Genomic DNA, 12008 nt, shown 5'->3' with positions numbered 1-12008 from the left:
TGTATTTTTAAACCTCCTCGACCAATTTTTGACCACTTTTTGAGAATTTTGACATCCTTTTTCACTGTCATATTTTTTTGATAATATTTTTTTTATTATTTTTTATGGGGACCCATAATTAATAGGTTGCAACAGTTATGGCTTGTGTGGGTTTCGGTTCACGATGGAGATGATGGATACAATAATGTATTTCGACAACAAAACTTTCAATTCTTGTGAATGGCTCTCCAACTAAAGAGTTCTTTATGGAAAACTTCTTGATCAGAATACTCCAACATGATGGTCAGTGCAAACAATTTTTAGAAAAAAAAAATAGCGAAAACAAAGTAATTAAACAAGACAGACTTGGGATTCCACAGGTAAATATAGTTACAACACTTCTCTATGGAAACGATCAACAATAAGGCTAAGATATGAGGCCAACACTTAAAGCACCCATTAGCTGGACACTTTCAAGAAAATTGCGGACAAGTTCCGAACTAACACATTTTTGGGCCAAGAATGCAAGAAGCAAACCACATATTCCCCCACCAGCAACCACAACAAATTCAGTACTCCCATGGTAAGATCTTCTGAAGTTGGAGAACTTACGAAAATTAATTCGTACAAGGCTTCAACACTCCGAAGCCTGCAAGAGAAATATCGAAGCAAAATAAGTAGCGTTAAACAGCAGCCATTTCATCATTTTTAATTTTATTATAACACAATAATATGAACCAGCCTTGATTCTCAAAGGCACCCAACTAATTCATTAGCCTTCAAATCAAGACTTTGCAATTCTTTCAAAGGCAGAAACAAAGATGCTTTGAGAACCCACTCGCCTAACCCCCAATCCCCAGCACCCCCAAGAGAGAGTTGGGTCACTCGCCTTTCAGTGGTATCGTACACGATCCTAGACCACGCACAACAACTACTGCCCAGGTATTTCAACAGTTATGGCTTGTGTGGGTTTTGGTTCACGATGGAGATGATGGATACAATAATGTATTTCGACAACAAAACTTTCAATTCTGGTGAATGGCTCTCCAACTAAAGAGTTCTTTATAGAAAAGGGATTGCGACAAGGGGACTCTTTATCAACATCTCTTTTCAATATAGCAACTGAGGGTCTTAGTTGAATGCTAAGAAGAGATGTGATTTGGGACTTATAAAAGGTATTTGTTTTGGTCATGATCATCAACTGAAAATTACTCACTTTCAGTTTGTAGATGAGACACTCATCTTCTGTTCATATGATTTTCCATTTCTTCAAAACATCAAAAGAACTATGTGATGTTTTGAGTTGATTTCTAGGCTGAAGGTTAATTTCCACAAGAACTCAATCACTAGAACTATTATTACTTCTTCAACTGCTAGCAATCTAATATGTAGAATGGAGGGGATGCCATTCAAGTATTTGGGCCTGCCTATTTGTGCATCTTCATCTCATGTGGAAAACTATTGTTAATTAATAGAATCAATAGCAAGTTGGCTGCCTGGAAAGGTCGTCACTAAGCTTGCTTAAATCAATTATAAATAATCTCCCTATCTACAACCTTTCTTTATGTCCTATCACATCCACTGTTGCTACCAAAATTGAGAAACATATCATATCTTTCTTTGGTTCTTGGGAGGAAGGAGGTAAAAAACTATCCAATGTTAAATGGGCATCGGTGGTTCCTCAAAAAAAAACAAAAATGGCTGGGTATAAACTACATTATTGATAAAAATCATGGGTTAATAACACTTCCATAGCAAAGAGATATGTATTTTCCCTATTAATTTCTCAAGTTACCATGATGAGAGTGTGATGTGACTCTAATAAATGTAGGATATGTTAGGTATACAATGTCTCTGTGATATGGACATAATCATTTTTGGCATGTCAAATTCTTACTATTTCACTCTTAAGAGTAGAAAGATGTAGTTCGTTGGACTATCACCAAGGCTTAACAACAATAATGAAAAAAAAAAAAACATGTGAAAGGAAAAGGACTTGATCTTATAAGCCCAAATGATTTTGAAATGATTTTGAGAATGAGGTTTATGAAGAGTTTATTGCATTTGCTTTAGTGGCTAAGAAAATTTTAGAGAAACCACTTGAAAAAGTAAGTGCAGTTTCAAGATGTTTGTAATAGATTTTATCCCTAGTGTTATATTGACCTCTTGGTTTCAAGCAAGAAACACACTTCAATATCATTATGCATTATTGTATTCCTAATAGAGGCCCTCTTAGCAGACATACCCAACCCACAACTATTCCAGAATAAAATCTTCATTGATAAATGATTTTAAACCATACCAAGTTAAATTGGAAATATTGGGCTGCATTCCGATCTTCAATCTTCCTATATATCCACCTGGCTTCTAATGTCTGCAGCAGAACTGCAAGTTATGATATAACGAAATCTCAGTGTTGTTTAACATTTCATATAAGATATCAGTTTCATTCAAAAAATGATCAGAAAGAACAATAAAAATCCTCAAATTCTAGAGGTTGTCAATTTCGTACAGGTTAGTGTTTCATTTTTTAAATTAAAACAGTATGTTTTGGTTTTGAAGCATTTTTTATGTGCGGATTGTGCTATACACACATACAAACATATATATATATATATATATATATATATATATATATATATATATATATATATATAAACTCAATAAACATAATTTCAATTCAAAGTTAAAGATAAACAAACTTGAAATTATGCAATTTAAATTTCAAACACAAATAAAAAAGTGAGAGTTGAACCGATATGACCCGATCGACTATATGGATCCAAAAACAACTTGAACGACTAGTAAGAATAGAGTTTGACTCAAAAACGTTTAAGATGACATATTTAAAAAAAAAAACTATATTAGGGTGACAACATATTGGATTGACCCGGGTCAACTCAAGTTAATCTTCTAAATCTGTAATTCAGGTTATAAGACCATAATAACCCTAAATAAAGCAAATCAAAACAAATTATAAAAGCTTAATTCTAAATAAATCTATTATTCAATGGTTAAATTGGAAAAAAATTAATCTAAAAAAAAACACAAAAAATGACCTTTCAAAACAAAATTATGAAAATATCACCAACAGTCTCACAAAGCTTTTTTAAACTCGAATTGTCCTATAATTTCAACCTAAGATATAACAATATGTTAGGAAAATCTTGTAAGATTTAAGTTTGATCCACCAGTCGGATTGAGAGATATGATTAATATTGTAAAACTAGATAATATTTTTTTAGAAAAAAAAAACATTATTTGGTTGGAATGGAACTGGAACATTCCAGCCAGAATTTTGGCAAAATTTATGGAACGGGCTAAGATTCTAAGCAAGATGAAATTTTTTCTGGTTTGTTTCATTTTTTAAATTGGAACAAGATATACCAGTCATTTCGAATGGAACATAACAAAATTGACAACCTTGTATCATGGTTGACTAGAGTTTTTTTTTTTGTCTTTTTTTAATTGGAATTGTTTTCAAAAAAATTTCCAACATTGAGTTGATTTATAATCGAGCTTTATAATTTGTTTTGATATGTATTATATGAGGTTATCATGATCTCATGATATGTTAACATGCCAAATTCATGACCTATGTCATGAGACCATGATAACCTCATAAAAGAATGTTGAAACAAATTACAAAGCATAATTCTCAATTAACTTAGTGTTTAAAGATGAAATTGAAAAAATATATGAAAAAATAACATAAAAAATGACTAAGTTAACTCAGGACCTCCCAAATCTGTGATCCATGTCATGAGACCTAGATAATCTTATAGAAAGCAAATTGAAAAAATAACTCGGGTCAACTCAGGTTACCCTGTCAAACCTGCAAGTCTGGTCATAAAACTAGGATAATGCTATATAAAGCAATTAACAATAAATTTTAAAGCATAAATCCCAATCAACTGATTGTTGAAAAAAATTCAATAAAAAAAGACACAATAAAACGACTCGAAATAACTCAAGTTAATCCGTAAAAATCACAAAGCCTAATTCTTAATCAATCTAATATTGAATAATAATAAAAAAAAATCAATTAAAAAATAAATATAATTCAACCGGATTAACCCACTAAATCGGTTGAATAACTTTGATGTTATGTCAAGAAACGATTTTGGAAAATTTCTTCATATGTGTTGAATAACAAAGATATGAGTCTTAATCAAGGCAAGAACATAGGCTCTTCAAGACGATTGACCAGAAGGAGAGAAGGAAGGCTCGTTCTGCTACGCACTGCCTCACTCTCAAAGAAGAAACAATTACTTGGTTCTATATCTTTAGCACATAAAACATGAGGGGATGAACAATATGGTTGTATAGTGTTCATCTCATATGTTTTCCTTTAAATTTATAGCAAAATCTAATAAAAAAAAATAATGAACATTGTGTCTAGTATAAAACGTGAGGGGGTAAACAGTGCGGCTACAGAGTGCTCGCTCCACACACTTTATATTATAAGTAACTAGTTTTGTATCGGTGTTCCGTGACAGGGTGGTTATTTTTTGAAGTAAAAAATAATAATAAGTAGGCTCTTACAATGCAATTTTTAATATATATTTTTTTTCAATAACAAATAAAAAATGCCTATACATATATTTTAGTAATTAGATCGATATTTGATAAATAAATAACTAAGATTAAAATATTTGATATCGCGCTATACATCATGTGCTTAATTGTGTTTAACAATTATGTTTCCTAGAATTTTTTTTTTTTTTTTTTTATGAAACAACTATATCCTATAAAATGTTATATCCAATACTGAACGAAAAAACTAGAAAAAATCAAAGAAAAAGGAGATAAGTCAAAACTGTATAAATACATTAATCTCGTGATCATAATCATGTGATTGAGATAATTGTGTACAAGAGAATGATCAATCCTTTCCTTGTGATGCCCAAAGTGTATATCAAACATTTTATAACTTGCCATGTGCAACAAAATGCTGAGCTGTATATTAATTCTCAGAGACAATGATAACTAGTTGTTCTAACTAATTCTATACTTTTAAATATGTTTACAATTCAGTCCCTTCATTAATTTTTCGTTAGTAAAATGCTTAGTTTGTGCCGCTAACTTGACGGTAAAATGTGATTAAAGGATCAATTAATTTTTTAAATCAACTTGAGGAATTAATCTGTTTGTTTAACAAAAATAGAATTTAACATATGCGTGTGTGCGAGCGAGCGAGCGAGCATTTACTCGTTAATTTTTTTAGAAGGAATCTGGAAAAGAATAAAGTCATCTAGTTCACTTTGGTCCCACATTCCTCTCCTCTCCCCGCCCGAGCCCTCCCTCCCTCCCCCGCCTCTCGGAAACCGCCGCCGCCAAGAAGGCTTCAGATTTCTGCCAGGTGCTTCCTTTTCTATCATGTTTTTGTTTTTAAAATTTATGGGTGTTTTCATTTATTTTATTGTAATTATTATTCAGAGACAGAAATTCTATTTTAATAAGTAAATTAAAAAAAAAAAACAAATAATCGATCCGATGAAATCTCTGCTAGTGAACGCAATTCGATTTTAATAAGTAAATTAAAAAAATATATAATGGGATCCGATGAAATCGCTGCTAGTGACCGCAATTCAAAGAAACGCACAATCAGCCGATTCTAATATTTTCTTTTTCAATTTTTCCCCTTAATTTACATGATATTATCTTATTTTTCTCACAGTTATTGTTGTAATAATCAAGCCGTGAATTCTTGAACCCAAATTTATTTTATTTTTTAGTTTTATTTTTAAGTGGAGAATAGAAATCAATTCAAATCTTTTAGGCTCGATCGATAATTTGTTAATCAGTTTATGCAGCAGCTGGAGTGGAAGGGATATTACTGCCGGAATGGCCGAAAAATGAGCTGTTTGGTTGATTCTTATTTTTTGGAATTTACTGAATTCTTCAAAATTATTGTGTTTTTAACAACAATACGATATCCTTGGGTTTCATAATTTGGAAAGAACTTTAAATTTAGCTCACACATGGAAAAAAGAAAGAAAGAAAAGAACTTTAAATTTTATAATTTGGTCATGTTAATGCTCGTCGTTTTCTTCTTCATTTTCCTAGCTTAAAACATCCTAGACAATCTCTTTGGGATGGGTTTTTGTTTGTGGCCTCTTCATGTTCTATTTGCTGGGGTATTTAGACTACTGATATTCATCGGGGGATTGAAAAGCCTTGTTTTATGACTTTGTTTTGTTTTCTTCTTCTTTCTTTATTCTTTTGGGGATTAAACCATTTGTTTTGTATTCTCCTCTTTCTATTTACTCTCTTTGCTCCCTACAACATTTATTCTTTCAGAAAAGTAAATACATACATAAATAACAACAGGAGGGGAGGGGGAGGGGGAGGGGGTTTGACAGTATGTATTTGCATGCGAGTAAAAATTGGTAAGCACCTGAAAAAGGTCCTGAATCTAAATTGGTAAGATGTGATATACTGATATCTAGAGAGATAACTTAATCTATCTATTGAAGTAAAGCATTTAAATACGTATACAATGTTTTCGGAACATTAAATATCTATTTGATCAGAAGCTGTGAACCTCTAAAACCACAATGAATACAAATGCAAGCTTGTCATTGTAAACATTGCATCGATGATGTATCACAAGTGTTGCTCGAAAACATCAAGTTAAAATTGAAGCACCATGAGTTTCTCTATGGCTTGGTTTACCAACACTCACCATCAGTTGGTGCGGCAAGTTATGAACTAGCTGGCTAGTTTTTAGCTTCCTTGGTTTTAGAAGCACCATGAAGATTCAGGCCCAAATCTTACTTATAATACCCCAATACCCAAGATCCTAGCACCTTGCCTTGAATGGTCGTGTATATTTTTTATGGCTGTTCAGATTTCATGCATCCATATTTGGTAGAATTCTTTAATAAAGTACATGCTATTAGATGGAAGTTCTCTTTAAATCTATTAAATTCTGAATAAACTGATATTCCAATTTTCATGACTTTGATGTGCTCTTACTCTTCTGCTGTTCCTGACTTTCTTTTTAGGGTCTATTCTAACGTGCAATATTATTTATTTATTTATTGTCATGATAGAAGTGATTTTTTTGGTTGGCCAAAACCCCATGGATGCCAATAATTGGAGGCCCACTGCCCCAGGCGGAGAACCTGTCATTGACACAGGTGATTGGAGAATTCAATTGCAGCCTGACTCACGGAAAAGAATAGTTGACAAAATGTAAGTATGTGTTTCCTAATATGTGCAAGTGCTGCAAAATAGTAAATTTTTTATTTATATGAAAGAAAAGTAGAAGGGCAAAAGGTTACTTAAAATTAGCTGGACTGCCATGAGGCAACCTCAAGTATCACACACCTCTTTTTTTTTGTTTTTTTTTTCATCTTTTAATGTGTTTCTCACAAGAAGCAAACTTGAGGGAACGTAAAGTGCTGGGAAGTAATTTTTGTTGGAACTTCTTGTGTAATCTATTCTTTCGATGATGACCTCTGGGATGGCTGTATGAAGCTTGTTCTGCTTTAAATTTCAAGGTTAATCTATTGCTATGAGCATACGTGTTTCCATTTAAAACTCCAGTTGCAAATGAACTTAAATGAATGGTGATGGATTTGGGCCTTCTATTTGTTTTAACTTCTACAGGGTTGAAATGATAGTGATCTTAAAGTAGAAAAGCAGCAGACAAAAATCAATTAGCCACAATGGTGTATGGCTTCCTAGTTTCTCAGCATAAAGTTGAATGTTTTGTTGATCTCTCTACATTCAAAATCATATAGACAGCTACTGCTGGCACTTGCAGTAGCCAATGAGCACTGTAGAGTATATATTCCAGCGTGAGATAAGGTTATCTCATTACATTTTCATAAATTAAAGGGATTTCTCTTCTTTTCGTTGTCAATTATAGTGCATGTATAAAAGTTTTCTTACTCAGAGTAAATGCTATTGTAATGTTTTCACAGAGTTCCCTTGGTTTGCAACTAATTCACTTGTATATCTTGGAGCATAGCCATAAATGGAAGGTTCTTCCAGTTCAAGAAAATTAACCATGAAGCTCGTAACTAGAATTTTAGACAGAAGTTTGGCCAAGTGAACTCCTATACCCTGTACCTCTGGAATAACACGGGGAAAGGAAGTAAAAATAGATGTATGTCTTACATGTGCAGAATAGAGATATTAAAGAGGCATCTTCCGTTTTCTGGTCAAGAGGGATTACAAGAACTCAAGAAAATTGCCGTACGGTTTGAGGAAAAGATTTATACTGCCGCCACCAATCAGGTATTCGGCTAATGTTAGGTTCAATAATTTCGATATTCTCTAGACATGAATATACACAAGCATAAGTGTGTGGATTTATGCATGTACACGTGTGTGTAGTGTGTCCACACTTCCTCACTAGTCATTCTGTAGAAGTTCACATCTTTTCGTTAGTTCTCTTTACAAGTGTTTTATTTAGAGTGACCAAGGTCATTTTCAAGTACAAAGGGAAGTGTGCAAAATGCAAATAACGAATCAATACATAAATAATTAAATAAAAAGAGAGGACACCGAAGTATATGTTAGGAATCTCGTAAGCTATTTATTAGGAATGGATAATCTGAATACATTGGCTTTCCTAGTGTAAAACTAAGTCTATAGGATGATAAATTGTAAGGTAGTAATTGATTCCTAATCTATGGGAATGGCTGTAAATGCACTTGTATAAATATATGATGTGATCAATAATACAATTCATTCCAGCAAATTCTATTCTCTCTTCATAGTTTACAGTATATGCTCACAGACAATGCAAATACAGAAAGCCTAGCATATTAGAAAGAGCATATATCCCTCTTCCCCCTTCTCTTGTAACATGGACTGCTCACAGATTTCAGTCTGATTATCTGCGTAAAATATCTCTGAAGATGCTTGCAATGGAGACCAAGTCTCAAAATACCATACCCACTGGCAATGGTAATGCAGCCAAGCATTGAATTTCTAAACATCCTAACCTTTTGTTTTCTATTGCTATGTATATACCATGCTTTAATCAAAACATATAATGCAGGGATATCTGCAGATGGCCATTCCCAAAGGGAAAACTAATCTTCCCTGGAATTACAAAGTACCATTTCTACAGTGAGACACTGAACAGTGAAATAGCTTTTTGTTTTGGTTGTTTTGTTGCTGATAACTAGATCTTTTAAATCTTTTCCCTGTACTTTTACATTATGCAATAAACGGGTCCCTTCATTAGTTTTTCGTCGGTCAAATGTAGAGCTGTCAGCAATATTTTATCAGTTTGTTCCACTAACTTGTCGGTAAAATGTGATTAAAGAATCAATTAATTATTTAAAGAACTTGAGGGATTAATTTGTTTGTTTCACATAAAACAGACACTGGTTAAATAAATATTTTGGAAGGATCTGGTTTATGTTTTGCGCAACATAAAAAAGTAGTGGATTAATAGTAAATTCTCCTCTCATCTTGACTTGTCTATTTCACCAACGTGAAAGTTGTCCTAACATGATATAGTTAGAATCAATGTGATGGGTTTAAAGTCAATTCATATAACCGGTAAAAAAACATAATTTGGTTTTAATCTTTTTTTAGTATTAATACAACAATATATTAGATCAATTCAGATTTCATAGCTTAATTTTTTCAAAACCATAACATGAATAATGGATTTCATCTGGTTTATGTTTTTTAATTATGTTTTACTTAATAATATAATAAAACAATTGCTTGTAAAATCAAGTACAAATTAAATATTTGAGATTGTAATAACATTATAGAAAATAAACTGAAATATGATCAATTAAAGGATAAAACTAGAGAAAAGCCTAAAAGGATTCAATTGAAATAAAAATAAAAATAGAAGGTAGGGTTTAAAAACAAAGGAACAATGACATTTGTTATTAAACTTGATCCTAAACTATCAATTTGATTTCTTGCTTAGTATAGGTTTAAAATTAATTCATAAGGGAGTTGTTTATACATGACCTAGTTGACTTGACATATGTAAATTAAGGCAACCCAAATGACCAATAAAAGCATGGTTTGGATTAAAAAAAAAAATCAAGATGATAATTTTTTTTAATATTAAGATGACGATATACTAGATCAATTTGAGCTTCGTGATTTAACTCAATTACGCAACCAAATCATAAGCTTCACTAGGCTTTAAAACTATCTTTTATATAATGATACGATAACTAAAATAGACACTTCTAAAATTGAGATCTTAACAAATTTAGTGATATTTGTTTGAGACTATGATAACTACATTTAAAGAAATTAAAAACAAATTATGATGATCAATTTAAAATCAACAAAATATTAAAGTGAAATTGAAAGGAAAAAAAAGGGCAAAAATCATTCAATCAAAAGAAAAAAAACAATTAGAAGATAGAATTTTATTTATTTTTTTTAAAAGGGGAGGATATGAATGGTGAAGTAGGAGGGAAAACCTAACTATTTTAGTTTAATAAATAATAATTTTTAATTAAATTAAAATCTCTATCTCATAGACCCAAAAAAGAGTTAAATAAAAAAGGGAAGAAAATTTCTAAAGATCGATTTGTAAAAAAATGAAAGGAAAAAAAAAAGAAAAAACACCAAATCATGAAGCAAAAAAAATATAAAGACCAATTTTAAAAAATAAAAAATATATAAAGAGTGAAGGAAGTAGAGAAACATAACTTTTTTAGTATAGTAGTTTATTTCTAATTAAATTGAAAAATTTATCTCATATAATTAGGCCAAAAAAAATTAAACAAGAAAATAAGGAATAATTTGTAAAAAAAAAAAACAGAACCAAATCAAAAAGGAAAAAAAAAACTAATTTTTTAAAAAATAAAGTGCTTCACTATTCATATAAAAATGAAACATCACTATAGTATCCAACTAGACAAATGATCTACACTACGGGCTATCCTAATTTTTTTAAAGCAAAAAAACATGTCGACATTGTCAGATGTGACAAAATATTTTTTAAAAAACATATACGCGTACAAGAGAGGAGAGATTTGGTTTGAGAATGCATGTTTAAAATCTAAACATGAACTAAAACAAAGTGGAATTAAAAAATAAAGTAAAAAAAAAAATCCTAAAAGATCACCGATTCATTATAGACGATGAGGTAAAACACTATGGATTAACACAATATATTTACTTTTTGCCCTTCTCTACACAAAACAGTTGTCTTCCGAACGGGGTAAAGTTGTATTTTTCAATGGATCTAATGCCTTTTGCTTAAGGTCCATTTTGTCTTTTCTATTTTATTTGCATAGTTAAATAATGTCAATACCCTTGAGAGTTCGCATTTTTTAGTCTTTTCCATGTTTTGTATATGTAAAATGACAAAGTTAACCGTAGAATAAAAATAAATCTAAAGTTGAAATGGGATAGGGTTTTCATCTTTGCAATATAGCTTTATTTGTAATATTTAGATGCTCTTAGGGGCTATTTAGTAATTTAAAGTATTGATAAATTAATAAATCAATAAAAAAGGCTAACATGTGCGTAACACGTGTCAACGCGTGATAGTCCACAACGTCATTCAAGAGATGTGTGATAGTCCAACGTGTAATGTGAAGGTGTAGTTGATGGAGTGATGTGTCGTCATATTTGTAGTGGTTCAACGGTGATAGATTTTTTTTTCTCCCTCCCTCTTGGGCTTTAATATTCATGCCAAGCCTTTAAAATTTCAATTGTATCCTTCAGATTGTATTTATAATAAATTTGATTCTTATTATTTTGATTTCTATTTATTTTGATTTGATGTTTTTTGAAGAAAAAAGTTTTTCAATTTCAACCCTCAGCATTTTATTTTATTTATTTATTATGTTAAATTTAGTCTCCATTCTTTTGATTACTATTTTTTTTCATTTACTTATATTTTTTAATTTTGTCCTTAGGATTTTATTTCATTTTATTTTGTTTGCAATTTCGGTCCTTATTTTTTTTATTGATCTTTTGTTTATCATTTTCTTCATTTATTTTGTTTTTCAATTTAATCCCTCACTATTTTCTTTTAATGATTTTCTGTATAAGAATTTGTCCTTATTGTTTGG

At 31.1% G+C, this 12008-nt stretch overlaps 1 protein-coding gene across 1 annotated transcript; it reads left to right on the top strand.

The window, feature by feature from the left end:
* The first annotated feature begins 5201 nt into the window (after positions 1–5201).
* Positions 5202–9196, top strand: LOC118060446 (mediator of RNA polymerase II transcription subunit 15a). The gene is made up of 5 exons (XM_035073669.2): positions 5202–5341; positions 7038–7179; positions 8118–8229; positions 8826–8904; positions 8999–9196. The coding sequence occupies exons 2-5, from the start codon at positions 7067–7069 to the stop codon at positions 9034–9036; spliced, it is 342 nt and encodes a 113-aa protein (XP_034929560.1). The 5' UTR covers positions 5202–5341; positions 7038–7066; the 3' UTR covers positions 9037–9196.
* The last annotated feature ends 2812 nt before the right edge of the window (positions 9197–12008 follow it).

This window comes from Populus alba, chromosome 17 (genome assembly GCF_005239225.2).
Source record: "Populus alba chromosome 17, ASM523922v2, whole genome shotgun sequence".
NCBI lineage: Eukaryota > Viridiplantae > Streptophyta > Magnoliopsida > Malpighiales > Salicaceae > Populus > Populus alba.
This window is presented reverse-complemented; position numbering and strand designations above follow the sequence as displayed.

Bases quoted from the DNA above. Each gene is read 5' to 3' on its own strand.
- LOC118060446 (XM_035073669.2), top strand. From the start codon at position 7,067: ATGGATGCCAATAATTGGAGGCCCACTGCCCCAGGCGGAGAACCTGTC. The intron at 7,180-8,117 runs GTAAGTATGTGT...TTACATGTGCAG, and splicing joins AAAAGAATAGTTGACAAAAT to AATAGAGATATTAAAGAGGC. The intron at 8,230-8,825 runs GTATTCGGCTAA...CACAGATTTCAG, and splicing joins ATACTGCCGCCACCAATCAG to TCTGATTATCTGCGTAAAAT.